At 46.1% G+C, this 26,164-nt stretch overlaps 6 protein-coding genes across 14 annotated transcripts; 5 read left to right on the forward strand and 1 right to left on the reverse strand.

Moving 5' to 3' along the window:
- The first annotated feature begins 118 nt into the window (after positions 1-118).
- Positions 119-9,802, forward strand: LOC105700933 (EF-hand domain-containing protein D2 homolog). Of its 2 annotated transcripts, XM_012427242.2 has the most exons (5): positions 119-247; positions 345-630; positions 6,953-7,100; positions 8,281-8,415; positions 8,640-8,777. In XM_012427242.2, exons 2-5 carry the CDS (start codon positions 461-463, stop codon positions 8,775-8,777), a joined length of 591 nt encoding a protein of 196 aa, XP_012282665.1. In that variant the 5' UTR covers positions 119-247; positions 345-460. The 2 variants fall into 2 exon arrangements, with proteins under 2 accessions (XP_012282665.1, XP_012282666.1); XM_012427243.2 differs by having other exon boundaries at positions 119-630; positions 8,640-9,802.
- A 407-nt stretch (positions 9,803-10,209) lies between these two features.
- On the forward strand, positions 10,210-11,473 carry LOC105700935 (CD59 glycoprotein). Its single transcript, XM_012427244.2, has 4 exons — positions 10,210-10,399; positions 10,468-10,587; positions 10,663-10,841; positions 10,921-11,473. Exons 1-4 carry the CDS (start codon positions 10,348-10,350, stop codon positions 10,999-11,001), a joined length of 432 nt encoding a protein of 143 aa, XP_012282667.1. The 5' UTR covers positions 10,210-10,347; the 3' UTR covers positions 11,002-11,473.
- A 125-nt stretch (positions 11,474-11,598) lies between these two features.
- On the forward strand, positions 11,599-15,752 carry LOC105700931 (cationic amino acid transporter 2). 3 transcript variants are annotated; one of them, XM_023434360.1, is made up of 10 exons: positions 11,599-11,792; positions 12,085-12,983; positions 13,176-13,425; positions 13,677-13,961; positions 14,041-14,145; positions 14,211-14,589; positions 14,657-15,048; positions 15,118-15,284; positions 15,360-15,468; positions 15,545-15,752. In XM_023434360.1, the coding sequence occupies exons 2-10, from the start codon at positions 12,921-12,923 to the stop codon at positions 15,679-15,681; spliced, it is 1,887 nt and encodes a 628-aa protein (XP_023290128.1). In that variant the 5' UTR covers positions 11,599-11,792; positions 12,085-12,920; the 3' UTR covers positions 15,682-15,752. The 3 variants fall into 3 exon arrangements, with proteins under 3 accessions (XP_023290128.1, XP_012282660.1, XP_012282661.1); XM_012427237.2 differs by having other exon boundaries at positions 11,599-12,512; XM_012427238.2 differs by lacking the exon at positions 12,085-12,983.
- Positions 15,753-15,794: 42 nt separating this feature from the next.
- Positions 15,795-18,948, reverse strand: LOC105700932 (P3 protein). Of its 3 annotated transcripts, XM_012427241.2 has the most exons (8): positions 18,811-18,948; positions 17,898-18,209; positions 17,602-17,811; positions 17,352-17,526; positions 17,008-17,270; positions 16,757-16,943; positions 16,503-16,700; positions 15,795-16,432 (listed from the first exon to the last, which is right to left on the reverse strand). In XM_012427241.2, exons 2-7 carry the CDS (start codon positions 18,204-18,206, stop codon positions 16,510-16,512), a joined length of 1,335 nt encoding a protein of 444 aa, XP_012282664.1. In that variant the 5' UTR covers positions 18,207-18,209; positions 18,811-18,948; the 3' UTR covers positions 15,795-16,432; positions 16,503-16,509. The 3 variants fall into 3 exon arrangements, with proteins under 3 accessions (XP_012282664.1, XP_012282662.1, XP_012282663.1); XM_012427239.2 differs by having other exon boundaries at positions 15,795-16,700; XM_012427240.2 differs by lacking the exon at positions 18,811-18,948 and adding an exon at positions 18,412-18,768 and having other exon boundaries at positions 15,795-16,700.
- An 87-nt stretch (positions 18,949-19,035) lies between these two features.
- On the forward strand, positions 19,036-21,203 carry LOC105700963 (DNA primase small subunit). 2 transcript variants are annotated; one of them, XM_012427308.1, is made up of 7 exons: positions 19,036-19,419; positions 19,492-19,642; positions 19,728-19,903; positions 19,984-20,182; positions 20,256-20,466; positions 20,537-20,927; positions 21,007-21,203. In XM_012427308.1, exons 1-7 carry the CDS (start codon positions 19,326-19,328, stop codon positions 21,024-21,026), a joined length of 1,242 nt encoding a protein of 413 aa, XP_012282731.1. In that variant the 5' UTR covers positions 19,036-19,325; the 3' UTR covers positions 21,027-21,203. The 2 variants fall into 2 exon arrangements, with proteins under 2 accessions (XP_012282731.1, XP_023290066.1); XM_023434298.1 differs by lacking the exon at positions 21,007-21,203 and having other exon boundaries at positions 20,537-20,998.
- Positions 21,204-21,371: 168 nt separating this feature from the next.
- Positions 21,372-26,041, forward strand: LOC105700960. 3 transcript variants are annotated; one of them, XM_012427305.1, is made up of 11 exons: positions 21,372-21,932; positions 22,089-22,258; positions 22,336-22,553; positions 22,671-23,025; positions 23,108-23,314; positions 23,445-23,564; positions 23,658-23,891; positions 23,953-24,139; positions 24,246-24,439; positions 24,508-25,273; positions 25,336-25,503. In XM_012427305.1, the coding sequence occupies exons 1-11, from the start codon at positions 21,583-21,585 to the stop codon at positions 25,361-25,363; spliced, it is 2,829 nt and encodes a 942-aa protein (XP_012282728.1). In that variant the 5' UTR covers positions 21,372-21,582; the 3' UTR covers positions 25,364-25,503. The 3 variants fall into 3 exon arrangements, with proteins under 3 accessions (XP_012282728.1, XP_012282726.1, XP_012282727.1); XM_012427303.1 differs by having other exon boundaries at positions 24,508-26,041; XM_012427304.1 differs by having other exon boundaries at positions 23,968-24,139; positions 24,508-26,041.
- Positions 26,042-26,164: the final 123 nt, after the last annotated feature.

The raw sequence follows: 26,164 nt of genomic DNA on the forward strand, positions 1-26,164 counted from the left end.
CAGCATTCGTTGGTAAATCTTTTTCTTTCGCACTTCGGTACTGCGTGGAGAGATGTCGCTGGGAGCGGCGACGATTCGAACCCAGCTGGCGGAGCGCGGCGCGAGCGGAGTCAGTACACGCGCACCTGCCGGCCCGTACGGACGTCACCTCGTAACCTCTCTTCATCGAGCTCCTCGTGTCCCTGGCCCGCTGACCCAAGGAGACGTCCTTCCACCCCGAATCTGCGCAGGAGCGAGCATCCTCCAGGTGCGCCCTTTCCTCTCATTCTGTCCGCCTTCCTTTCCGACCTCACGGCTCAGGGTCAAATTCCAGTGACGCGCAAACCTTGCGGTTCGATCGATAGGTTTTCCGCCCTCGGAAAGGTCGCGAGTCGTCCCGGATTTTTCCCTCCCCTGCCGGAGGAGCTCCAAGGACTTTGGACGCGAATCGGTCCTGGAAGATCTAGGAGAAAATTCGAACATGCCGGCCGATCCTGAACTCAGCAACCTCCTCAGTCGCCGACAAAGGATCAACGAAGAACTCGAAGAGGGCAAGCAAGTCAAGAGGGAATACCGATTCGTCAATGTTTACACCGAATTCCATGAGCTTTCTCGCCGGGAGATCAAGCAGTACGAGCAGGCTTTCAACAGGTGAGATATCCCCCCTCCGACAACTCCCCTCAAGTTTTGCCCCTTTTCCTTTCCTCGCTTCCGCCATTATTCCCATAATCGACCGAATGGTCTGTTTATAAAAAAAAATGATAAATTAATTTCGCAACAATAACCTAATTTAAAATAGAAAAAAAAGCATGCACTGAACCGAAGAAACGTTCCTTTTAAACGTACCTAATAAATGTTTCGATAATTCTAGGAATTAATTATTAGACTTGGATAAATCCATGCAACGTTTCTTCGGACTGATAACAATTCATTCGAGATCAGATCGGTCAAATAATTATTCTTTGAATTTATTGTTATCTATCCTCTTCAAAGGGCCTAAGTACATGTGTATACAATGTTTCAAATTAATCGGAGGCACTTTATCCTCACTGGAAGTTTATCCTTCTTTTTTTTTTTTCTCTCGGGGTATATTGCGAAATTTTGTAATGGAAATTGTGTGCTGCGGGAAATTAGTTCTCGAGGCGCATATCGCGAGACAATCGCCTTCACTTTCGTCAAGGTCTGGCGTGTAAGAATCTGAATATAATGATCGTGGATTTCTCGAGGCACTTTCAGTGTCGTCGTAATTCGCTGGTCTAATGATCGACGCTGCGATGATCCAGGGTAAATCCTGATCGAGGAGAGATCGGGCTTCCGGATCGGAAGTGACTCCTCTCTCTTTCTTCCCCTGCGTTTCCTCCGAGTTTCGCTTTCCTCGGGGTAAAAAAATCCCCTCCGACGTTGCGATTGTTCCTCCTGTTTAAAATCACCGGGTAAACAATTAATTGTTTATAATTTCGTAGAGGAGGGAGAGAATGATCGAGGGAAACCGTGGGAAAAAAAATCTTAATTACCGATCTAGATCTCGAGCAATGAGTCGACACGTGAATTATCAAAGTCTGGATAATGTAATGAGAAGAAAAAAAAAATAAAAAAAATTTCAGAGGTTCTTGTCGATTAATGGATCGGTTGCAAAAGGTCACTTTTGATCGAGGAGGCCTTCACCTCCGACCTCGACCACCTTAGCGATGGATCGATGGAAAGGATCCTCGATCGAGGTGGAGGAGGTCGACCTGGGCGAACAATCGTACCTTCTCCTTGGAGCCTGGGAAGCTGTCCTTTGGCTCTGGATCGTTCTCAGACTTCTCTTATTTAACAAAATCCGAGGGGAATTTTAAAATTCAATTTACCTGGACGGGGAAATTTTTTTGGAAAAATTCCCAATTAGTAGGAAAAGCCCGAGGGAGAGATTGTCTATTTTTTCCTGATTTTTTTTTTTATAGCCATTCGGATCAGATCGATAGCGGATCGATCGACTTCCTCGGGTTCGCTCTTCAAGGTGCGAGCGAAACCCAGGTTGGCCTAAAAAGGAGATCGAAGGTGGCTTCACGAGGAGGTTCGTCCGATCTCGTGGCCATATAAGATCGAGCCTGCTTCTCGATCTCCCGACTTCGATTTCCTTCGACGGGGAGGAAAGAAATTCCACGGGTGCGAGGAAAAGTTTCCACTTTTCCCGGGCAAATGGAAAAATAAACGCGATAAATCTTCCCCGAGAGGTCGACGGGGAAGGGGCGCGGGATTAATCCCATTTGCATAGGTGGACCCAGGTGGAAATTCCAATTTTTTTTTTTCCAATTTCTTTCGGTTCGTTCGTTTCTTTCTTTACTTTTTTTTCCCTATTATTCCCATTGGAGGCCAAATTGAATCGCGACGATAATTCACGGAGAGCTCAATTGATCGCGCCGAGTATTACGGGTCATTGCGCGCAATTCCAATATCGTTCCCTTGGTTTACATATTGATCGGCACCGGCCAATCGGCGAGCGTCTTCGTCGAAATCGAATCCGCCTATTGATTCGTTTTGTCTCGAGTAGCTATAAATAAAGTGCATCGAGTTCCCCCCATTTTTTCTCCGATTTCTTTATTTTTTTTTTTCCTTACCGCCTCAAGGCCGGCCTCGCCTTGGTCGCCCACGGTAATAAATATGAAGGAAAAGAATGGGAGGGGAACGAGAAATGAAAAAAAAAAAGAAAATTGTCTGCCGACAAATTGCGACATTGCGTATCGTTCCGGCCGGTCGGAGTAATGTCTCAAGTTCGAGGATAACGAGGGTAAAAAATGATTCCTCGAGGTGAGCGAAAAGTCGGGAAATTCCCGGGTAACTCGTTAGAGGAAGGAAATCTTCAATTATCATCGGTGATAATTGAAGATTCAATAAATTGAAGGAAGAAAAAAAAAAAAGAAGAAGAGCACCCCCCCTCGGAAGGCCGGAAGTGCTCGGGAAACCCGGAAGGCTATTGCTTCCGCGGAAACGTGCCGCGTTGCGGAATTTCGCCGCGTGGAGGAAAGGAGAGGAAAAAAAAAAATATATGAAGAAAAAAGAGAAGAGGGGGATCGGCACTCGGCGGTTCCGCTGAATCGCGAAACACGAGTGCTCGGCTTTTATTGCGCGAAAATCCGGTCGCCTCGTTAATCCCCGAGCATAAGAGAGGGAAAGAGGGAGGAAATGAAGGAGAGAGGAAGAGGGAGGAAACCAGGGGACGGGGATATTTCGGCCCCCAAGATCGACGGCGATCCTGGCATGGGGCTTTCGTGGGAGGCTTCGTGCACTATTTTCGGCGGAATTACGGTGATTACTGGCTGGTTTAATTTTGGAAATACGTAGAGAGAGAGAGATCCGCGAGCCAGCCGATGGCCGACTGAAATATTCCCCACGGGGTTGAACGCCCCCCAGGAGGGAATGATTATTTATTCCCTAAATAAATAAACTCCCCTCCGAGGTATGGGGCGACCTGACAAACTCGTCTCTGCCCGAGAAATTCTGAGTTTAAAAGAGTTTAATTTTATGTGATGCCGTATTTTGGGTGGGGTTGTATTTTTATTTATTTATTTATTTTTTTTATTGATTTTATTCAGTTTATTTATTGTAATCGATCTAGTTTCGGATCGCCCTCGGTCCTCGGCGCGCGTATCGTCATTCTTTTAAATTAATCCTTTCCGTTCCCGAAGCGGTGCCAGGAGCGACGAGAGAGCTCGCGCGCGTAATCAGCGCTCTGATAAGAGTACCGAGAGAGAAATCTAACCTCAAAACCGCTCCTTTATCGAGGCCTCGACAGGACGGACGTCTATTTTCGTTCTCGGCTCATTTTCGCCCCGTGAGATATCGATTGCACCTCCGGATAAGCCTGCACTCGCGTGCACCTTCGCCTTGCAGTGGGTGCATTCTTAAATTGAATTGTCTACGTACATTCATTTCAATCGCTATTTATACTTACCCCTCGGAAAATTACGTGAAATTCAGGCATGCGGGATTTTTCACGGGTACCCCTCGCCTATGGGAATTTTCCTTTTTCCTACCTCGCGTCGGTACAATAGATCCCCTTAGTACCGGGGAATGCGTAAGGACTTTCGCTCTCGTTGTGCAATCACTCGGTAGTTTATCTGATACTTGGAGCGGATAGAAGGAAAAAGAAAAAAAAAGGAAAGAAAAAAGAATCGACCTCGTATAAGCGTTTCGGCCGAGTTATCGTCGCTGGCCGCGGTTAGGGAGGAAATTGTTATTGCTAAATTGCGGTGATTGGGGCTCCGGAAAATGCCGGCTCGCGGACAATTATCGTCTAACTCGGTCCCTTTAAATCGGCCTGGATGGGATTTTAACTGCGTCGCGTTAACCGCGTTCCTTAAATGCCTTAACTACCGCGAGTCGCACTTGGGCGATTTGCAATCGCGGATATGACAGGGCCAGATACCGAGTTCATTGTTGTGCGACGATAATCGTGAATCACGGCGTGATACGGGGAAGGACTTCTAACGAGGAATAATTTATAATCGCGGCCCGGGTGATCGAGTCCTCCAGGGAACAGAGAAAAATTGCGATTTCACGAGTTATCCCGTGTTCGTCCATTTATTTATCTGGTCGTTTTATATTTATTTAATATTTATTTCGAGAGTTGATGTTAAATAGCTCATGCGAGGATATTATGAGACCGGAGGACTGTCCCGAGACTCGAGAAAAACCGGTCGCACGGCGTGCTGTGCAAAATCTCGGCAATGGCCTGCCGGATGAAAAAAGGAATGAAAAAGGGTTAAATAAAAGAAGAGGGACCCGTCGCGCTCTTTTATTTCCCCGGGAGGATGCGAAAGCGCACGCCCCGGGAATTCGAAAACGAGGGGCCTCCCCATTGCTTCCGAAATGCCGAAATGTCGGCCTTAGGGATGGCGGAGGTTTGCAAATAAAATGTTTTTTCTTTTTTTTTTTTAACGGAAGATATAGCGCTTCGGGGGTGTATTAGGGAAGGTTAGGGTAGGATCAAACGAACTACGCCACGTGGCTCGACGTTGCGCAGGTCGGGGTGTCATCGGTGCGGCATACTTGCGGCCTGATCGCCGTTATTGACTCGAATGGAGCCGATAATGGGGATTTAATCAGCCTCTGATAACGATTGCTGTCCCCAGTCCCTAGACAGAGGCAGTTAGACTCGCGTCTAGAGGAACAATTGTTCTAATAAAAATTTTTCCGTCTGGCGTGGCTCAGGTTAGAGGGCACGGGATTACCGGTGCACCCCATTCGTCCCTTAACGCGGGATAGGTGTTAATATAAATGTTAAAAAATATTCATTAGAAACGGATACGAGGAGGGGGTTGAAGATTAAGAGTGGAGGAATTTTTTGAAGATTTTTTTTTTCCCCCGCCGATTTCGACCGCGAAAAGCGTCCTCGCCTCGAGGCCTCCGAGGGCCTCGTTCCCTCCTTCTCGCCTCTTTCCCTCTCTTGTCCTTTTTTGTGTCAGGGTATTTTCGACCGAGCATGGCGGCAAGTCTAACAATGCAGGTCGAGGGGCGGGAGGGAAACTGGAAGAGGTGGTCGTTGGTCAGGTCCATCCAGGGCCGCTTCTTCAAAAGGCCCGACGAGTCCGAATTTCTACGAGACTTCTCCCTCCGTCGTCGGAAAAGCGGAAAAAAAAAAAAAACAGCCCATTCGTCTTCGGCTCTGATGATATTAATTAAATTCCTATTGTAATGTATAAACCTCCGACTCGGGTCATTTTCCTTGATTTTGTCATGGGTGCTTTTTTTTTATTTTTATTATTAACGAGCTCAGCTGGGAAGTAAACATGGAAGTGTGCATTTCTCATCGCGGCGGGCTGGGAATAAATTTCGGTGTCTTCTATTTTGGATTGTTTCTATATTTTTTTTCTTTTTTTTCTTCCCCTTTCACCGCGATGCGGCCCTGGCCACTACACCAGAGGCTGCGCGCCTCCTCTTCTCTTCTCTTCTCTCTTTTTCTCTCTCTCTTCCTCGGCGAGACCACAGCCTCCGGTCGTCGGGTGGTACCTCTTTCTGGCCGAGTTCCATTTGTCCCGTTCGACTGGGTGTTCGGTCGACCTGGTGGCGGAAATTGGACACCCACGTCGAGCACACCCTTGGCCACGATCGGTCCCACCGAGTGGGTATATTCGCCCGGGAAAATTGTCCGGGGTATTTCCGACCGGAAGTGAGTCACGGAACAGGAACTCGGGGGACACCGGCGAGTCGGCCGATGACTTTTGTTTTCGATTTTATCGGCCCGACAATGAGCAGACCCACCGCGGATATGGATATCATTTTTCACTTTTTTATATATTTTTTTTTCACAATTAAACCCCTAATTTATACAATTTTTTTTACAATTAATCTCGCGATATTCTACTATGCGATATAAAATATAGTTTCTTTTTCCCCGTCGATTGGTCCGTTTTCGAGGAATACTTTTTTTTCTTTTTCTTTTTTATCAGTTCTCGCGATATTCGAGGCCCTCCAAATTTCCGGAGAAATCCGTGGGTGTCGCAGGAGCTGCGTCATCGGATTTCCAAATCAGCCGGTTTCTGAAATCGAGTGACGGGTCATTATCAGCTCTTTCCTACCTCCATTCCGAAATCGAGAGATAACGCCCGAGGTGTGGTATTCCCTTTTCTGTTTTTCAGGAGTCCGGACGGACCCGAGACGGATTTTCTAATTTCTTTCGTTTTTTTTTTCTCTCTCCTCACTGGCTTAAATTTCCGGAATAAATTATCATCTGTATTAATTATACACCTGTCGGGGGCACACCTCGGTGGGCATTATTTTCCCTGATAAGATTTATTGGCCACGTTAGATCGATCCATCGTGACTGGGAGTAAAAGTTATCCGGAATTGATATCGCTAATTAATCCCCATTACCTTGCGGAGAAATATGAAATCGAGAAGTGACTATGTCGTTCTTTCGATTTCGCAACTCCTCACTTTTCCGGCGAGATTAATTTTCTCCAATTTTTTTTTTTTTCTTTTTCCTTTCAAGGTTCGACGCCGGCCACGACGGTTTCCTCGATCTTCCGGAATTGAAAAGGATGATGGAGGTCCTGGGTGCACCGCAGACTCACCTCGGCCTCAAGGCGATGATTCACGAGGTCGACGAGGACCAGGACGGACGCATATCTTTCCGAGAGGTGCACTTCAATTTTCTTTATTTCTGTTTAAATCCACCCCTTTCCTCCTGTTAGGTGAAAAATCTCGAGCACCCCTCCAGGAGGTCCTTTCCACGTCGTCCTTGAAAATGGGAGAAATCCGGCCGCCTCTTCTGGATTTATCCCGCGACCCTGAAGAAGAGAAAGATCGGACGTCGATGCGCCCATTTTTTTTTTTTTTTTCCCCTCGGGCTGCGATAAATTAACGCTTATTAATTTTCTTACCGTAACGGGGAAATTGATGGCCATTAAATTTGCGAGCGAGTGAAGCTGCGAGTGCCGAAGAAGTTGGCCGAAGTAGGGGAAAGTAGGATGTTGTGGTCGACCGAAGAAAGTGCGTAACTGCACTTCGATGTGCCCCCCTCGGGTAATTTCCGTCTAAGGTAGTAAACCTGGAAGTCGCGGAAGAATGTCAACGCGAGGGAGTAGAATGGAATACGGCGTTACCGCGAATTTAATTTCAACCGCGCTCGTAAAGACCCGGGGAAAGAATTCTAGCCGCCGTCGCGAAGTGCCTCTTCAGGGTAGCGACCTGAAGTGGTTGTGCGATCTTCGCAGCGACCTGGATGTGCGGTGTTTGGCAAATCTAATCTGGTTAAATTTGATATGATTAAATTGTTTTTTTTTTTTAATGTTTATTTAACCCTGCACGTTAACGGTGATTCAGAGTCAGGGTGTCATACGTGCGAGTACTTACGTGTCGACCCGGTGACACTTACCTCCGGTGAATCATTCGAGATCGATACCTCGTATTATATATTCGTGTCGCCTCGCATAACGGTCTACGGTCGCATAATTGCACCTCGGTGCGGGTAAACCGTAACATGCAAATTACCGGAGCAGGAGGGCCCTCCCCGTTCGACCCTCAGAATGAAAAATCGACACACCACGGAGTTGGCGATGCCCGGTCACCTAATTACGCGTGCGAGTACCGATTACATGAGTAATGGGTCTCCTTACATATGTATGTACTCTTTATGTTATTCCGAATGTGACTTTGCAAAATGTGGAAAACTCGCAAAATTGGCAATACTCGACACCCTCGTCACGCCGGTCGGGCGAGATTTCTTCGTCGATTTTAAAATGCATTAGTCCTTGACCTAGGATAAGTGTAGGATTATTTTGAGATTGGTGGATGGTAACACTTGATTTTTCATTACAGTTTCTGCTGATCTTCCGGAAGGCGAGGGCTGGAGAATTGGAGCAGGATTCCGGGCTCGGTCAGCTGGCCCGTCTGACGGAAATCGACGTCGACGAGGTCGGCGTCACCGGCGCCAAACACTTCTTCGAGGCCAAGGTGGGTCGAGGTCGTTGGATAATTCATCTCCGATGATATAAACGGAGACTCGGGGGTAAACCTCACCGGTCTTATCGAGGTCCTTCTCTCGATTCCCAGTTCCTCAGAGGCCTCTGCGAATGCAGAGATACCCGGATTTAATAAATGGGATAAATAATCATTGCACGGGATTTTAATTGATGGGGGTAATCGACGGTAATTTTTTATCTTTATTTTTATTTCAGATCGAGGAATTGCGCAAAGCGAGCAAATTCGAGGACGAGATCCGCATGGAGCAGGAAGAGCGGAAACGCGAGGAAGAGGAGAGGGCCCTGAGACGCGAGCAATTTCGACAAAAAGCCGCACTTTTTGGGAAAAATTAGCCTTACGAGGGCCAACCCTTAACGTAGTTTGGAAATCATTTTAAGAAGCGAGACGTAGACGAGAGTTTCCCGATTTCGTATCGAAAGGGGCCCAGGAGGTTCTTTTATGTTCACATTTCTCTTTCTCTTCTCGTTCGTTCAAGATATTCACTTTTCATATATTTTTTTTTTTTCTCCCCCGGAGCCAGATTCAGCGATCAGTATTTTATCAGGCTGTACTTGACGAATTCTTTGGAGTAATTCCATTTTTAATTCCAGGACGTTAGGTCGATTTAACGGACATGTGTTAATTTATTTTATTCTTGATTCGAGGATATTTTACATCGTTTAACAGATTTTACAGTTCGAGTGTGTAGCTCTATTTGTAATTTTTTAGCTTCCTACGAGTTGCCTTCGAAGCCACAATTTTTTACAAAGCTGTCCTTGTTTTTATAGCTGAATTTTGCCTTTATCTGCTGATTCGTCGCAAGGAATACCGCGATCTGCCAGTGTCGTACAAATCCGCAAGTTTTAATTTGTTTTTAACTGTGGGAATGGTTGTGAGTTTTTGTCTTTTATTTTTTTTTCTTCCTCTCCCTTTTGTCACTTTTCTCGAACTGAGGGGAATCGGGAGAGTCGGCGAGGATGCACCTCTGCCGATGAATTTCTAGAAGCACGCACGACTGATGTATAATTAGCGTTTGGTAAGGTGTCTTTAAAGTATAGGAGATGTCGCCTAGGATGTTTGTTAAGATAGTTATGGATTTAGGATAAATAAGGCCTTGTTGATTCGGCGAGAAATTTAAGTCGAGCTCAAGCGATCGTTTCCTCGTACCCTTTGCCTTGTCTTTTATCAGTACAACTACTGTTTCTAATGTTGAACACAGTTCAAGTTTGAGCTCGACCTGAGTTGAAGTTTAAAAGGAATTCAGTCTGGTTGTTAATGTATCCGCCGATAGGAAAAAGTACTTTGTCCCGCACATGGTGATGTTTCCTTTTCCACGCGTATATGTATCTTGTAAATAAAGTTGTATGCATAGTTCTCACTCGAGTTTCAACGCAATGGGGATTCTTAGCCTTTTAGGCATTTCAAGACGTACTTCGGTGTCCTTTTCGGCCTCGAAGTATTCCCGTTAAAATTTATAGGCTTCTCTTAAGATCCTCCTAACTCCTTTACACTCTTGTGAAGCTGCCATGAAAATCTATAATTTAATGACGCTACAAATCGTCTTAGGAATTTCGTAAGTCCCGCTAAATTTGGTTCCGGAGGACAGCGCTATTCGTGGGAACTATTTTACGTGGCTCGCGTAGTAATATCGGTATAGTTGGGAAATTGCTCACGGACTGGGTCGCATGATGGTGTTTTGTGCTGCCCCTTGGTGGTCGGTGCGGGAGGCTAACGTATGAACTCGATCCGAGCTAATGGCGATAGCCGTATGCAGTTCTCGTGTTATCTTACTTCGTGGATATTACTGACACGAGTCCCACCCTTTTTCTATCACGAAAGTAATGTCAGCGTCAGTGACTAAGTACATACTCAATTGTTTGAATGAATGTTGACATTTAGGATTATCACTACATTTCTTTACAAATGGCTAAGTGCCTTGTAGTGATACTCTCGATTCTGTACTTTTGCTACCTAGGTAAGATAAAGTTACTCAGTTGTTTGTAATCATTGCACACGAGGCTCTGTTATTACCGTTGATTTTAGGCAACGCCCTAGAATGCTATGTGTGCACTAATCAGGAGGATAATAAGGAGAAGTGCATAAAAAGCATAAAAACGTGCGAACAAGGCGAAGACGTATGTCTGACGGAGATAGCATGGGGAAGTAAGTGTTACGTCTGCCACTGTATGTCAACTTTATACAGAACGTAAGTCCGATGCCACCGCTTTGTCTCCTCAGGTACACCGTACTGGTCTCAGGGCACCAAGAAGCAATATTACATTTCAAAGCGTTGCTCCACTAAAAAGAACTGCGAACGAGTCAGGCGTAACAACATGCCCGATTGCACTCACATTTGGTATCAAGATTGGAAATGTTCGGAGTGCTGCAAAGGGGACCGTTGTAATTATTATATCATCGTAAGTCTTTTTCTAGATGCTAGAATAACAGGAACCTTCCCAACTTTTCTTTACGATCTTAATTTCCCTTTTGTTCCAGTCTGGTAGCGGTAGGACAGGAATTTGCCTGGTAACGATACTAGCAGTTCTTTTGCCCATGTTTCATTGGAGCATTCAATAACGTACGTCCTGACTGTACAGAATCCACTCCTACCGCATGACACGGTCATGCCGAGTGCTATATGCACTATATTTTAGAATGCAGGAGCTAACGCCCATATTGAAAGTCTCGCGACTACCTACACAGTGTACCTGTGCATTTCACAAGATCATTCCATTAACCACAAGGGCAAAAAAAGAATCTAGTAAGATTGGTACCACGCCGGCTACTACCGGTTCAGCGAGCCAAGCGTGATACCTAGCTTTTAAACCTTTTTTTTACAATTTTATACAGTATGTACTGCATGACTACATACTTAGCTATAAGATCTAGTTTTACGACTGCTAGATGGAGCGTGAAGTTACGTTCGCGTTGGAACTGCGCCCGTCTAGCAATATCAATTTTAATTACCAAATATGCGCCGACACGTTTTTAATCCGTGAAGTACAACTCGGTCCGTCCAATTTTAAATAAATATACCATGTTTTTTAAATAAGATTCCCATCCTACGTGCGGTCTCATGTCATCTGTACATCATTTATCAGCCGGCAATTCACTATCAGGAATGAAGTTAATCAACTGTTTACGGTAAAAATTCCGGCTCTTCGAGATACTATCTGTTGATTCTTTTAACAACCGGAACAGTTATCTCTTAACGCGTTAGATGCTATCGAGCCTCCCTGGCTTATTAACAAAGATAATCGCGCCGTAGAATTCCTCCGGGTCCGATCGGAACTCTCGTCGATATCTCAATCGAACACTTAAAGCCCGCAAGGCAATTCATCAACCGATAGCGAGTACCTTCCTAGTCGGTGAGTCAGCGTCATAAATATTTAAAACTAGGAAGCGCTAATCAACCACCGTTAAGTCGCGTTAACAATGTATAATTAATCGACATAACCAACAAGGAAAAAAAAAAAAAGAACGCAAGATCCGTTAGTGACGATTGCAGGAAAGATCCTCGGCTACCTTGTAACACAAATAACACGCACAACCGGTACGCAGGAAATGTCACCAGGACATCTCGCCAATGTCGCAAGATTCGTTGGCCTTATTTCTCGGCAGCATTCCGACTAAGCGACATTTTTCTTTTTTTTTTTTTAGTTCGCTCGCCGGCCGAGGAGAAGAGGATTTCTAACTTTTCCCCCTGACGAGCTACGCATTATTCCTTCCCGAAGTTTAGACACCGAGTCGTCCCCACCAGCACGTGGACGACCATTTCGTCCGTTTGTTTTTTTTTTCTTTTCTTTTTTTCTTCCCTCCATCCTTGCGACATCGCCAAGAGGAATAACCAACTCCTCCGAGGCACTCCTCCGTGTCCCGATTACGCGCGCCGAATGGTGGCCGCCGATCGCGCAATCGTTACCCCAAATAAGCGGATCGAACGCCTTCGATTCCGCTTTCGTGTCCAAGAGGCCGACAGTCTTCGACTCCGCGGGTCCACTGGCATCGTCTCCGATAAAACGAGCTCGTTCCGCTGATAAGCCGAAAAAACAGCCGACCAGTCAGGACGCCGCACGGTCCGCACTCAGGTAACGCACCTGCGAAGGATAAATTGCGATTACTTGCGACTACTTTCTCCCTATCCCGGGAATCAGGTTTACCGAGATAAGAGTACATCTTGCAATGACCGGGGCGGTACTCGAGACTTTTATCAATGCCACCGACTGGCGATTCATTCGTTCAATTGGAGAAAATAGATCGGCATCGTCAGATTAGCGCGGCGATACAGTCGACCGTCAGCGGATTCCGCTGATACTTTGGACGCTAGTCTTATGTAGGGTACCGAGCACATCCCGAATATCAGCGGTTCCTCTCCTCCGGTCAATTAAAAGTACGAGGAGGGCCAGTAGTAAGTCAATCGACCGTTCAATTGGGACGGGAGAAATCGCCGGGGAAGATCGTTAAGACATTTGGACGGTACTCCTTGTTCCCTTCGGATGTCGCGGTCCTTGGCGAGACCGAGAGAGACCATGGACCGCCGACTGTCCGCACTCTTTACGGTGAGTTACCGCTACGGCCGAGTGACTTTGAAAAAGTACATTCCACCGGCAATTACATAGATATATACGCGTCGTTCCATTTATATTATGTAAAGAAACGCGTCGCAGAGAGAGAGAGAGAGAAAAAGAGAGGGGGCAGGTGCATAGGTGTCTGCCCAGCAAAAGATAAAGAGTCGTCGCGTGACTTTTCAGACGCGGGTAATGCAGTCGCTCGGGCTGGACGCGGTTTTCGGGGCCCTCGGCAGGAAGAAGCGACTCGAGGAGGCCCCTGCGGAGTCGAAACTTGCGAGATGTCTCACCACCCTGGACCTGATCGCCCTGGGGATTGGATCTACTCTGGGCGTGGGCGTCTACGTCCTCGCCGGCTCCGTGTCTCGTGACATAGCCGGACCAGCTGTGGTCATCTCCTTCGCCATCGCCGCCCTGGCCTCGGTTTTCGCAGGTACTCGGCATCTTCTGGAATAAAATCCATACGTACACTTCGCATCCTTCGCTACGTAGAATAAATGACCAGCCTTGAAGACGCGTCATCGAGCACTCGATGCGCGGCTCATGGTCCATCATTTTCTCTCTTTTTTTTTTTTTTTTAATGACTTACCGCCTGACACAACGCTCGGTAATTTGGCAAGCTTAAGGTAACGCCTCGGAACGTGTGTTGAGGAAACGTGTCAAAAGCAACGGTTTGCATCCTAGGGCTCTGCTATGCGGAGTTTGGGGCCAGGGTACCTCGAGCTGGTTCGGCTTACATCTACAGCTATGTGACGATGGGGGAGTTCATCGCCTTCCTGATTGGCTGGACGCTTATCCTGGAGTACGTGATCGGATCTGCAAGCGTGGTGCGAGGACTCAGCACTTACGTGGACGCCTTGCTGAACAACACCATGAGGAAGGCCTTCGAGTCGGCCGCGCCGATCGACGTCAGCAACCTCTCCTCGTACCCGGACTTCTTTGCGTTTGGAGTGACCCTGTTATTCGCGGGTGCGTCTTGGAGATGAAGCTGAAGACGAAGGTGGTAGATCTCCGGACTCCTCGATGATTCCTGTGATTTTGGTTGCAGCCGCGCTGGCATTCGGCGCGAAGGAGTCCTCCTTGGTCAACAACGTCTTCACGGTGGTCAACCTGGTGGTGGTCCTCTTCGTGATAATCGTTGGCTCCTCCAAAGGTAACACCCATCGCTCTGCGGGAATAAAGTCAACTAAGTGGTAATATACGATTCTCGGTTTGCAGCTGATACCTCGAACTGGAAGACTCAACCCACGTGTACCAAGACGGACTGCAAGTTTGGTACCGGAGGGTTTGCACCTTATGGTATCAGTGGCATCATCAGCGGGGCTGCGACTTGCTTCTATGGGTTCATCGGCTTCGACTGCGTGGCTACCACTGGAGAGGAAGCCAAGAACCCGCAGAAGTCCATCCCCATAGCCATCGTGGTGTCCCTCACCATCATCTTCCTGGCGTATTTTGGGGTCTCCACGGTTCTCACCATGGTTTTGCCGTACTACGAGCAGAATCCTGACGCCCCGTTTCCACATCTCTTCGACAGCATTGGATATCAATGGGCTAAGTGGATAGTGTCCATCGGTGCCATCTGTGGATTGTGCGCCAGGTGGTTCTTGTTCGGTACCTTCGATCATCAACTTAGCTCCTTCGCTGACTAACTTATCGCTGCGCAGTTTACTAGGTGCCATGTTCCCATTGCCACGAGTTATCTACGCCATGGCCATGGATGGTCTCATCTTCAAGTGGATGGGGAAAGTCAGCTCCAGGTTCCAGACACCTTTGGTTGGAACCTTATCTGCTGGTCTACTCACGGGTATTCTTGCGGCCATCTTCGAACTCTCCCAGCTGGTGAACATGATGAGCATCGGTACCTTGCTGGCTTACTCCATCGTTGCGGCTTGTGTACTTATTCTGCGGTATGAAGAGAGCGAAGCGTACGAGAAGAAGGAGGATCGCGATCCCAGGACGTTCATGTTTATCGTTAAGCAGCTTGTAAATGCTAACAGGTTGCATCACTCGACGAGACTCACGTCGCAAATTGTAACGTGGCTTGTCTTTTTTTACTGTAAGTAAATGCTGTGGCATTAAGGCAATTACTTACCTGACTGGGCATTGATCTTGTATCTTCTTGCAGTTGTCCTGTGTATATGCACCACTGGTCTCATCTCTGCTTACTCGGATGAGATCACCAATATCGACACTGTTGTATTAGTGGTGCTTGTCGTTCTCGTTGTTCTTTTAATATTGTCCCTCTTCTTCATCTACATGCAGCCGGTGTCCGGGAAGAAGCTGGCCTTCTCCGTGAGTTTCTGAATTCTGATTGGTCTCGATGGGGATTTGTCTTCTTCAAATTAATTATGTCATATCATCTTGCAGGTTCCACTGGTACCAATTCTGCCAGGAGTCAGTATCTTGGCGAACACATATTTGATGATGATGTTGGACACCATGACTTGGGTGCGGTTCATCATCTGGATGGGGATCGGTGAGCATTGTCGAAGAGTGGGTTTTACATCGATCCAACTCGTCGAAGAACTTATGTTTTTTTAATTTTTAAACAGGGCTTATTATATATTTCTCTTATGGCGTGTGGAACAGCGGCATCAGAGAGAAGAGATTTACGGCAAAGTTTGCCTCAACCAATGGAAGTATTAATTTAGGTTTCCGCAACAGTATTGACACTCCAAAGTGTACGTGACGACAGTTGCTGGCGACTGGCTGAGGGCGGTATAAATAAAAGTATTGTCATATCATGACACAAAAATCACATGCAGCATTCCTTTTCTAAGAGTGATTAATATATTATGAAAGGTCTTGAGAATGTCCTTTATTTTTCGTATACAACTGTAAACGTATCCACTGAATAAATATGTTTCTTTTTAACATGACAGGACATGTTGGTAACGGTTCAATAAAATTGCGTAAAAAATGGTTCAATATACATATAGTATTCAATCCTCGCAATTAGATTCCAGTTGGAGAGCATTCGATGCTCCTAATTTAGATCTCTTGCACTGCCAAGCGCAATTGATTTCAGGTTAGGATCTACCAACAATGCACCAATATTAAATAACAACTTCCAATATTCTAGGCAATCTGTTAGTAACCAGCCAAACACCATTATTGTTAGTACTGACTAAGTCTACATACAAAACCTTACAAAATGTAACCTGGATAATCTCAGGAAAGTACATATCACGAACTTCGAGTGACTTTTAAAATTAGCATTTGATCGGTAGACCTAAACATCACAGTTCGAGAGTCACCACAGGGACCTAAATCAACCGAATAAACCCTCGTCCAAACATGCAGCATTAAATATGGCGTTCGAACGGTAATAAATAATGTAGAAAATTCCAACTGAGATTTCAACCTGCTTCGAAATTTTAAGACCAATCGCAGGAGCCAATGGACACAGCATGCCGGAGCATTAGCTTACCCTCTGTTACCTGAATGTAAGGTCACCATAAAATCTTAAACATCCATAATAAGTAACGATAACAATCTCCTGTGCCATACCCTCCACTTATTGGAGCATGGGGTTGTGCACTGTCGATGCATCCGAGTTGGATATGGTGGGTACTGGTTTATCATTGTCTTCCAGCTTTTCTTTCGAATAGTGCAGTTCTTCCTTCTGTCTCCGATTTACTACCAGTCTCACGATGTAAAGAAGAATGAGTGGCAATGGTGTCATTATGGCACAAGAAACTGGCACAACTGAAAGTAGATTATTCATGTCAAGCTAGAAGTGACATAAGTCATGCCGAACTCACCAGTGGTCAAATCTGCAGCTGGTTGGTCCAGACTGAACCGTAAGAGGAAGATCGCGATTCCAGTGTTCTGAATTCCTGTTTCGATGGAGATTGCTCTGGTGTCAGGCGTGGGTTGTCTCATGACAAGCGAGACCAAGTAACCGAATATGTATCCAAGCCACGGCAGACCCATTCCAGCAACAATGATCTTAGAATTGAGACGATCACTGATTAGACATTCTGAGCTTATGAGCAAGGTGTAATTCACTCACCTGCCAGGAGAAGAGTTGGAAGAGGTAAAGGTTTGTTATGATGGCAAACACTACAATGAAGATGATAAGGATAGCGGAGAAGGGTTTCATGATTCTGACCATCAGGCGAGAGAGCCTGGGGAGCTTTTTCTGGATGAAGTACCCAATCGCAAGGGGAAGCACAAGGGCGATTGCAAACATCGCGATCCGAGAGTAGGGAACTACGAGATGAGCTCGCTCGAATATTCGTCTTCCCAATGTAAAGATCCACAATGGCATCATTCCTGAACAGTTGCAAAGCTTGACGATAGATAAAAATCTAGAAGTAGCGTTTAATAATTATATATCAAATGTGTTTTAATTACCAAATGCGGCGATAGTACAGATGGTGGTCATGGTAATGGAGAGATTTATATTCCCTCCGAGAAGTAAGGTCCAGATGTTAGAAGCACCACCACTGGGACTTACTCCTGTGAAAAACATGCCAAGCTGCATCTCGTGATTATCCGGAAATAGAAAGTAACCAACCACGTAACTTATCTGAGGTGGAAATCAATTAAACGACGTTATTACAACCTAAATTATCGATTTTGTTTTGTTAACTCAATGACTTACCACTGGCATGAAAAGGAACTGCGTGATGAAGCCAATGGTAGGTCCGATGGGTTTTCGCAGAGTTTTGCGACATATCTCCCAGTCCATAGCGCATCCAAAATTAATATACAGAATAGATACAAGAATGGCGACACTTGCAGTAAAAATTATATCTATTGGTCGCTGCGGACGAATTACGGTCACTTTGAATATGGACATTCTCTCAACCATCTAAAGGAACAAATGTCCGTAAAACAAGTAGCAGCTAATAAAAACTAAGTGTTCTCGTCAAAATGCAATGTTCATAATGTGATTACCCCATCCACTGTTGCATTCACTGAGACTTCAGCGTATCCTAAGAATACCGCAGTGATGTTAAAAGTAGCATTCCAAAAACCATTCTGAACATCTTTTTCGTTAAATACAGGGACTTGTACGGTAACGATCTTATCGTTGGAGGTACTGGCAGAAAGACTAATATTCTTATATTCTGTTAAAGGTACAGGAACTGTATACAGTGATGATATTGTGCTTGTCATTTCAATTGTCACAGACACAGATTCCATATCTTGGCCCATCGCTTGAACTGCTCCCATAAGGAGCAGTCCTAATATTAAGTATCTCATTTTCTACAAAAATAAAACAGCGTCTTATTAAATCTGGATCAATGTAAAACTATTGCCTATCCATATTATTTTGTACAAGTTACACTGTCATACTGAATCAGCAATAAGTCGAAACTATACTAAAGAAATATCTTAGATAAATATGACCAAGGTCTTTAAATGAAACATTATCTCCCTCTCATAACGCAAAGCAATCAATACATGCCTGATAAGATGAGAAGCACTCTTGGACCTTTACGTGTACAAATATTTACCCACGTATGAATGTTTCTTTGAAAGTAGTTGAAATAAAGTAATAGTTTCATAACTAAATCAAAACGATTTATTTGAACTGCGCAACTATAAGCTCCGCAAGTTACGGCAACTTCCACTTCATCCACTTTTGGAATTACATTGTAGGTCAATAGTAATGGAAATGGTAATCTTTCCCCATACGAAGTATTTTTTTTTACAAAAGTGGCGCACTTCCTTTCGACGCAGTTTCACAGAATTGCAACTAATGCAAAGTTTAATAAAAGAAAAAACGAAAATTCCAGCAATCGATAGACAAGCTTTTTTTAATTCGGAATGTAGGGATGAATTGTTGTTACCCTTTGTTACTTACACAAGAATTGTGCTATTCAAACCACTTAACCGGGAACGATATGTTGCTTTCAACAAACATACTCTTGCACTTTTATGTGCATTTGCATGCCTACTTGTAATTTCGTCACCTAACCTCGGGGTCTATCACGTAAAGCAAATTTAGCGAAAATGTGAAAAATGAGTAGCTGACGTGAGATGAAAGTGCGAGAAGTGAGCGCTCTCGTTAAAAATACGTAATAAACGCTCTCGTTTATGCTCGCAATTCGTGGTTTCTACGTCTTGCATTTATCTAACGTTTTGTCCAAATTACATAAAATTTACTAGATTTCAATCTAAGGATATTTCTCACCGCAGGAAGGATGAAATAACGAACATGCTGACATTGCAGTATAAAGCGCGCGAATGCGAAGTTTGATTTTTCTTAGGTTATGAACAGTTATGAAAAGGAACGCGCAATTCCAAGCAAGAAAATATTCCCTTTTTAACTGAAAATTTGCTGGTTATTGTTACTACTGTTAAGAAGATTCTTATAAGATGGCAGAGAATAATTTACAAGATAAGCTTAAATGTTATTATATGAGGTTATTCCCATTCACCCACTTCTATCGATGGCTCAGTTACGGTGACAGTAAGAATTCTTGTTATTTCTGATTATTGTAGTATTTAAATAAAAAAGACTCACTGTAGATATACATTTTAGGAGACATATTCGCTCGCAGGGAATTCTCCTATACCATTCGTAATGAAATTTATATAAGGTTCAAATCATACATGAGTTTTCAGCAGTTCGAGAAAGAAGTCAGAAGGCTAATACCTTTCAAAATTGATATCGGGGCAGTGTACAATGTCTAGTGAGAATATTTAATTTAATTATGTATGTTGTACTGTCCATTGCTTCAATAGTTTGTATAATGCTTAATTTTTCTATTAATCTAGTCCTTCTCAAGACAAAAAGGGTATTAAATTTAGAGCGGTGGAGAGGGAACTTGTCTTTGATATAGACATGACTGATTACGATGATATAAGGATCTGTTGCTCGGGAGCAAGTGTTTGTCCAAAATGTTGGAAATATATGGTCATCGCTTGTAAAGTGCTAGATCAAGCATTAAGAGGTAGTTCTCAAAATCTAGAATCTAGATTTGTGTGAAAAATTAAGGGAAAATAAGTATTCCCACATTTGCTTTATTTTCAGAGGATTTTGGGTTTAAACATCTGCTCTGGGTGTTCTCTGGTAGAAGAGGCATACATTGCTGGGTATGCGACGAGAATGCAAGAAAAATGGATGGAATAATGAGAACTGCTGTTGCAGAATATTTGCAGTTAGTTACCGGTGGAGAATTCATGGCAAAAAAGGTCAATCTTCCAGGAGACAAACTCCATCATTCTATTAGGTGAAATTTCAGCTCAATTTGAATTCTAAATCTCAGCAGCTTTGTATGAAGGTAACCGAATTATTGACTTCAGCCGTGCCGTTCAAATAATAAAACCCACGTTCGAGGAGTTGTGTGTGATAGAACAAGACATGCTGGGCACAGGGCTTGGTGTTAGGAAGTTCTTGTCTATAATACCTGAATCAACCTGGAAATCTGACTTGAAAGCCTTGTTTGACAAATGTAAAACTAGTCAAGAGCGATGGCAGGCATTCCTTAAATATTACGAGAATCAAAAGCCCTTGGTACGAATAGCTAGTTATAGACCAACTCTGAATAAGTACAGTAATCTGAAAATTTAATTCATATTTTAAGGCTGCAAAAGGATGGCGCCAGTCCAATTTCTTGGTAGAAGAAATCATGCTACAGTACTGTTATCCGAGATTGGACATCAACGTCAGTAAAGGCCTAAACCATCTACTGAAAGCTCCCTTCTGCATCCACCCAAAAACCGGCAATGTCTGCGTACCATTTAATCCAAAAGTCGTGGAAAAATTCGATCCCTTCAACGTCCCCACCATAGATAAAGTGTTCGAAGAAATAAACGAGTACGATGCTAAGGAGAAGGCCTTGAACAAGGAGTACGTCCCTAACGCCAGGATCAAGGGGTACAAGAAGACCAGCCTCAACAAACATATCCACATTTTCCAAGAGTTCCTATGGAAGATGGAAGAGTCCCAAAAGGGCCAGAAAATCATTAAAAGTGGTAGGAATACTACTAAACAACCCCTCTAACTTTACACACACAAAAACAAAGTATAACAAAAAACCAAAATATATTTCAGACATGACGATGGAGTTCTAGAGCAGCCTCAACCCCTGGGAAAGCTCATCGGAGCATCATTCATCTTACCATTGCTGTACATACCCTTCGCGAAACCAAGAAAGTAAAGTACCTAAACTCATTTTTAGGTCTAATAGACGCAGAAAAATGTACAATTCAACTGATTTTTAGGTCCAATAAACGCAGAAAAATGTACAATTACCCCGTCAGTTCTTTTTGCAGTCGCTTTCTCCTCCCCCGACCTCTTCACCTCGCAATAAACACACGGTACTTAACGCTCTTGTCGGAGATACCATAAAACTGTTTTAAACCGTTCTACGGTCCACGTAACGTGGCTCTGCTAACAAAGTTATACAGAATCATGTCGGGTTTCTTCTGCGGCAGAACGCTCGCCTCCATCGGACGAATATGTTCCAGCCTCACCATGGTGAGTCCTGCTTCATCCTTTTGCTAATTGCTTTTCCGTAGAAAAAGAAAACCAGCGCTGCAGGGATTCAGACACTGCAATGAACCCTGTAGACCGAAGCCCGCAAAAGTTGGACCTCCAAGAGCACCTAGCCGATGAAAAGAACCGGAAATGAAGAACGTTGCGGTTCCAGCGATCCTGATCGCATTCTGGAGCCTGACGATCGTCCAGGGTAATTTCGTGCGAGAAGGGGACATCTGCGGACCCCACAATGGCCGAAGGCTCTATCTGGAGCTGGGGGAACAAGGTCTCCTGTACGGAAGGAACATCTCGTCCCCCAGGCCTCCACAGGACCCAACATCCCGGCCACAGGACGAAGCCATCGTGACGAATAGTTCCCACGAGCAGTGCAGTTTGGAGCTGGTGACCTGTCCCTCTTGCATCATCGTCGTCACCTTCAAGAGTCTCAACCTGGCGCACCACTGTAGGGATGGAAGCGTCACCGTCGACAGCCCCTGCAGGTGAACCCTCGGTCGACGTTCCTCCAGCTCCCTGAAACTTCTTTAAGGGATCATCATCGATCGATCGCCTAGCTAGAGTCCTAATGACGCAGTCAACATTTCCAAGATTCACCAAGGTCCTTCTTGTTTCCTGCTGCGGGATCCTGGCGAGTGCAGATGCGACTACGTGTGGCTCTCGGAACCGCCCTACGAGGACGTGTCCGGGACTCCATTTTGCGGTCTCTTTTCGCCAATCACCCACCGATCGAGTACCCGGACCTTGTCGATCGCCCTCCTGTACAGCCAGGCTCACGTGGACGCCTTCACCATCGAGTACACATCCGAGAGTTAGTAGAGAGGGTGATCAGGTGATCAGATAGCACGTTATCGGGAGGCTTTTATCGAAACTTGTGATTTCTTTCAGGGAACAGGATTCACCTGAGTGGGTCGGACGTTGTGGCTGGGATAGCGAAGACTGGGAATGGATCTACCGGGGGCATCTTGACGTCCCCTTTCTTCCCAGCTAGGTATCCCCGAGATCTGGGAATGGAGTACATCGTCACCTGTCCTAGCGAGGCCCCCTCCTGCAGGGTCAGGATACTCTTCAGCGACTTCCAGCTCGCCACGGTCTCTATTATGGAGGTAGAGCCCTAAACGACCTCGGTTCTTAAACCTCTCGTTTAGGGGAATCACAATTAATTATAGTATAGGAGACCCTGAAGGGGTGTCTCGATGCCTCTTTAAGTCTGCAATTTTCAGTTTTACGACTGGAATGGACAACGACTGGACGTCAGCAGCGGGGCCAGGTTTAGACCCCCTGTTATAGTCAGCTCGGGTCCATCGCTGCTGATAAGGTTCTACGCTAACGGTGGCACCGGCCTCGGCTACAAGGCCTTCTACTCCTACGTGGTGGGCCATTTGTATGACAAATCCATCCAGCCGATCACCGACTGCGGAGGATACGTGGAAAACCTGGGGGGCGCCATCACGATGATGGACATAGTCGATCATGGCGTTAAGACCTACGACTGCGTATGGCTTATCAGGCCTCCCAAGAATTTCCTCCACATGAAGACGCATATGTACATTAAGGTCGTCGCGTTCGCGGAGATGGGTAGGTACTGTTCCTGTAGATCTAATAATAATTAGACGATGTACTTGGTCGATCCCGAGACCAGGAAGTCGTTGGTTTCCAGCTGGGACCACGGAGGTGGTGATCAAGCAAGGACCTACTTCGGCTCTGATGCCTCTGGAGGTGTTGAGGCATCCTGTAAGCCAATTGCAGCCGCCAAGACTTCGGGAACACGTTGCTCCAGTTTCCAGTGGATTTCATGTCAGTCTCAGAGGAAGTTTCGGGCCAACCTCCAGACTAGCTATCTCTTACGCCGCGTTCAGCTACATGGGTAATTGGACCGAGAGTTAGTGCACTAGGCCAAGAGGCAGCGCCATTAGTTTCCGATTACTTCTCACCTAAGATGTTCGATCCACTGATTAATTGCCGGTCCGTAATCTTGGAATTGCTTCTCTTTGCAGACTGCTTCACGGGTTCGGATTTCCTCTGCCAGAATCACAGGTGCATCCCGAGTCAGCTGAACTGCGACGGGTTCGATCATTGCGGTGACAACAGTGACGAGCCGACGACTTGTTTCCGCGGTAGGTGCTCCAGGATCTGCCGTGGAAGTCGCAGGTTCTACCTGGACAGGCAGAACGCCAATTGTTACATCTGGGATTCTTATATTATTTTAGAATGGGAGTTGGAGCCCCAGGACAGGAAGTGGCACATCAACAAGGCGAACTATTATTTCCCGAAGATCGACCGATATCCGGACCTGAAGACGGCCACCCTGGTCTTCGTTGCGAGTAGTCTTGGTCTGATAATTCTAATATCAGCTCTGATAGTACTGCTCTACAGGATGGGAGCCAGAGCTCGCCAACAAAGGGAGCTGCAGTCTCGTCTCCAGACCATCAGCGAACTCCTAGGTAGCTTCGCCACCGGAAATAGCATCTGCGTCAACACCCTCTTCAGCCTTAATTCCCACAGTTTTCGACATTGCAGACGGTGCCAGAATAGACGAAATCACGGTATCCGATGACCCTCCCGTGTACGAAGCTCCTCCAGGATATGACGAGGTCGTCAAAGTCGGGTTCGAGCACGAGACGGGAAGAAGAAGAAAACGAAGGAGTGCCTGCAGGGAACCTAGAAGTCGAAGCTCGCCGTCTACGCACTCGTCAGTTATTCGACATTGACCTCATGAAAAAGAACAAGAAATCCGGAACATTTGTCCGGAGGGAAGTGTTCGGATCCATTCACTGAATTACCTTTGTTGCGTCCAGGATCGACATCGAGCAGTTCGTTCCCCTGACTTCGGAAGGTGCCAGCACGAGCAGGAGTAGCCAGACAACCCCGGTTTTATCGGATTCGAAGAGCAACATCCCGGAGAGCCCGCCACCACCATACGTGACTCCTCCTGGGACCATCCCCAGAAACCTGGACATCTTTGGTCTTCCATCCTGCTCCATTGCTGCCAGTGAGTATGCCAAAGGTGCAGTGGAAAGAGGAAAAAAAACGGAGGTAGGAACTAATGCTTTCGTCCAGGTGGTTCTCCAAGCCTGAGTCGCCGAGGTCGCAGGTCTCGCAGGGCTTGGAAGCGCAGCAACACCGACCAGCAATCCTCTTCAAGGACGTGTTCGCCTCAGCGAGCAGGACCATCAGCGTCCCTGGACGCGGAGATGCTGGGTGCGTATCTCCGGGACTTCGAGGCGAACCTTGCTGAACCCTCTCCCCCACAGTCGACCAGCTCCTGCGGTGTTTCGACGAGGGAGAAACCAGGGTACGAAGACACGTCCATCAGTCCCGAGAAGCGCGCCAGAGATCGCGACAATCTAGCAGAAGCGGAAACCTACGAGGGCGAGGTCGCAGGAACCAGCGACGACGCTAAGCTGAGCTGCACCTGCGAGGGAGCCTGCGGATGTGCCAGCCAGAAGGAGAACCTGCTGCAGGACAAAATGCTGGAGCCAGGCTCGCCATGTTCGAAAAGTAGTATAATTAAGCTGCTGGGCAGTTCCAGAAATTCTACGTCTCCTAGACGCACGGGTACCGCGGTGTCCGCCTCTTCCACGCCCCCCGGTACCCTGGGGAGATCCTGTAGGAACTCCTTCAGGAAGGTGTCCGTCAGGTCCAGGGATAGCTGTGTCTCCAGGATCTCCAACATCACCGGCAGCAACAGCTACGAGAAGCTGCAGGATGAGTTCGAAATCATTTCGGAGACGGCCAGTGTGTTCACAGGCCCCAGCACCCTGGCGAACACCCCCATCGACACGCCGAAAATCACCTCCAGGAACAGGTCCCTGTCTTTGAGGAGGTACTCTAACTCCGACATGGATAGCCTGTATGAGGGGATAAGGATTCTTGATACCTTTCTAGCCAGAAGGGGCAACGGCGTGTCGGCTAGAAACCAGTCGGTCGCTGTTATGGTCTTCGGGACCCCGGAACACAGGGCCAGGGCCAGTTGCTGCGAAACCACACCCTGTGTCGATAAGAAGAGGGTCTGGAGATCGAGCGATGGCTTTCTTGGGAATTGACCTTCCTTTTTTAATCCCATTCCGAGGGAAGCGATTGCCAGGGGAGTCTTCTAGGTGGAACCAACCGGGGATTAGCGATTCGTACCTGCGTTGCTAATGCTTGCGGGGATTGTGGTTTTATGCCTTCACTGTTCACGACATGGAAAAATTGTGTATACGAAACTTGTTGCTGATTGTCCGAGGGTCATCTTTTGTCTAATTACTGGTTTTCGTATTTGTCACAGTTCGGGCAGAAAACCGTGTTTTTCTCTTGCTGCTGAACGTAGACTGCTTCGCATGGCGGAAATAGACGTGCTTTTGATTGCCTAGAATTTGCAATTGTTTTGCCCTGTATCAATCTGTTATGTAGGTGTTCAGATCTGATTTTTAATGGCATGTCTGCATGCTTCTCTGTGTGTTAGCGATAGATGATAGCTGTAATTTTGATTCTTGTGGCATTTCCTGCTCCTCGGCAAGTCAAGGCCCGCGATTAATAAAAATTATTTAATGTTGTAAAAAATGGGCAGATCCTTTTCTTTGACATCGTAGAAGACTTGGACGACGGTGAAGAAACGTCGAATGACTATTTCTAGGATGACGAGAAATTTGAAATTCTATTTCATTCCTCCACGAGCTCTTCTAGGGGAATTTTGGGAAGATTGTAGGACCTCAGGGTTACTTGTTGTAATCAT

This window comes from Orussus abietinus, unplaced genomic scaffold, assembly GCF_000612105.2.
Source record: "Orussus abietinus isolate OABI.00-Male unplaced genomic scaffold, Oabi_2.0 scaffold9, whole genome shotgun sequence".
NCBI classification, from domain to species: Eukaryota; Metazoa; Arthropoda; class Insecta; order Hymenoptera; family Orussidae; genus Orussus; species Orussus abietinus.

What these genes read in the sequence shown, in the direction of transcription:
- LOC105700933 (XM_012427243.2), top strand. Translation starts at nt 461, where the DNA reads ATGCCGGCCGATCCTGAACTCAGCAACCTCCTCAGTCGCCGACAAAGG. An exon ending in TACGAGCAGGCTTTCAACAG is followed by an intron (nt 631 to 6,952) that starts GTGAGATATCCC and finishes TTTCCTTTCAAG; the next exon opens with GTTCGACGCCGGCCACGACG. An exon ending in GACGCATATCTTTCCGAGAG is followed by an intron (nt 7,101 to 8,280) that starts GTGCACTTCAAT and finishes TTTTCATTACAG; the next exon opens with TTTCTGCTGATCTTCCGGAA.
- LOC105700935 (XM_012427244.2), top strand. Translation starts at nt 10,348, where the DNA reads ATGGCTAAGTGCCTTGTAGTGATACTCTCGATTCTGTACTTTTGCTAC. An exon ending in TCTGTACTTTTGCTACCTAG is followed by an intron (nt 10,400 to 10,467) that starts GTAAGATAAAGT and finishes CGTTGATTTTAG; the next exon opens with GCAACGCCCTAGAATGCTAT. An exon ending in GTTGTAATTATTATATCATC is followed by an intron (nt 10,842 to 10,920) that starts GTAAGTCTTTTT and finishes CTTTTGTTCCAG; the next exon opens with TCTGGTAGCGGTAGGACAGG.
- LOC105700931 (XM_023434360.1), top strand. Translation starts at nt 12,921, where the DNA reads ATGTCGCGGTCCTTGGCGAGACCGAGAGAGACCATGGACCGCCGACTG. An exon ending in AGTGACCCTGTTATTCGCGG is followed by an intron (nt 13,962 to 14,040) that starts GTGCGTCTTGGA and finishes TTTTGGTTGCAG; the next exon opens with CCGCGCTGGCATTCGGCGCG. An exon ending in GTGGCTTGTCTTTTTTTACT is followed by an intron (nt 15,049 to 15,117) that starts GTAAGTAAATGC and finishes ATCTTCTTGCAG; the next exon opens with TTGTCCTGTGTATATGCACC.
- LOC105700932 (XM_012427241.2), bottom strand. Translation starts at nt 18,206, where the DNA reads ATGAGATACTTAATATTAGGACTGCTCCTTATGGGAGCAGTTCAAGCG. An exon ending in AGTTCCTTTTCATGCCAGTG is followed by an intron (nt 17,527 to 17,601) that starts GTAAGTCATTGA and finishes TTTCCACCTCAG; the next exon opens with ATAAGTTACGTGGTTGGTTA. An exon ending in AGCTGCAGATTTGACCACTG is followed by an intron (nt 16,701 to 16,756) that starts GTGAGTTCGGCA and finishes ATCTACTTTCAG; the next exon opens with TTGTGCCAGTTTCTTGTGCC.
- LOC105700963 (XM_023434298.1), top strand. Translation starts at nt 19,326, where the DNA reads ATGGCAGAGAATAATTTACAAGATAAGCTTAAATGTTATTATATGAGG. An exon ending in ATGGCTCAGTTACGGTGACA is followed by an intron (nt 19,420 to 19,491) that starts GTAAGAATTCTT and finishes TATACATTTTAG; the next exon opens with GAGACATATTCGCTCGCAGG. An exon ending in ACGAGAATCAAAAGCCCTTG is followed by an intron (nt 20,467 to 20,536) that starts GTACGAATAGCT and finishes TCATATTTTAAG; the next exon opens with GCTGCAAAAGGATGGCGCCA.
- LOC105700960 (XM_012427303.1), top strand. Translation starts at nt 21,583, where the DNA reads ATGAAGAACGTTGCGGTTCCAGCGATCCTGATCGCATTCTGGAGCCTG. An exon ending in CGTCGCGTTCGCGGAGATGG is followed by an intron (nt 23,026 to 23,107) that starts GTAGGTACTGTT and finishes GTTGGTTTCCAG; the next exon opens with CTGGGACCACGGAGGTGGTG. An exon ending in GCCGACGACTTGTTTCCGCG is followed by an intron (nt 23,565 to 23,657) that starts GTAGGTGCTCCA and finishes ATATTATTTTAG; the next exon opens with AATGGGAGTTGGAGCCCCAG.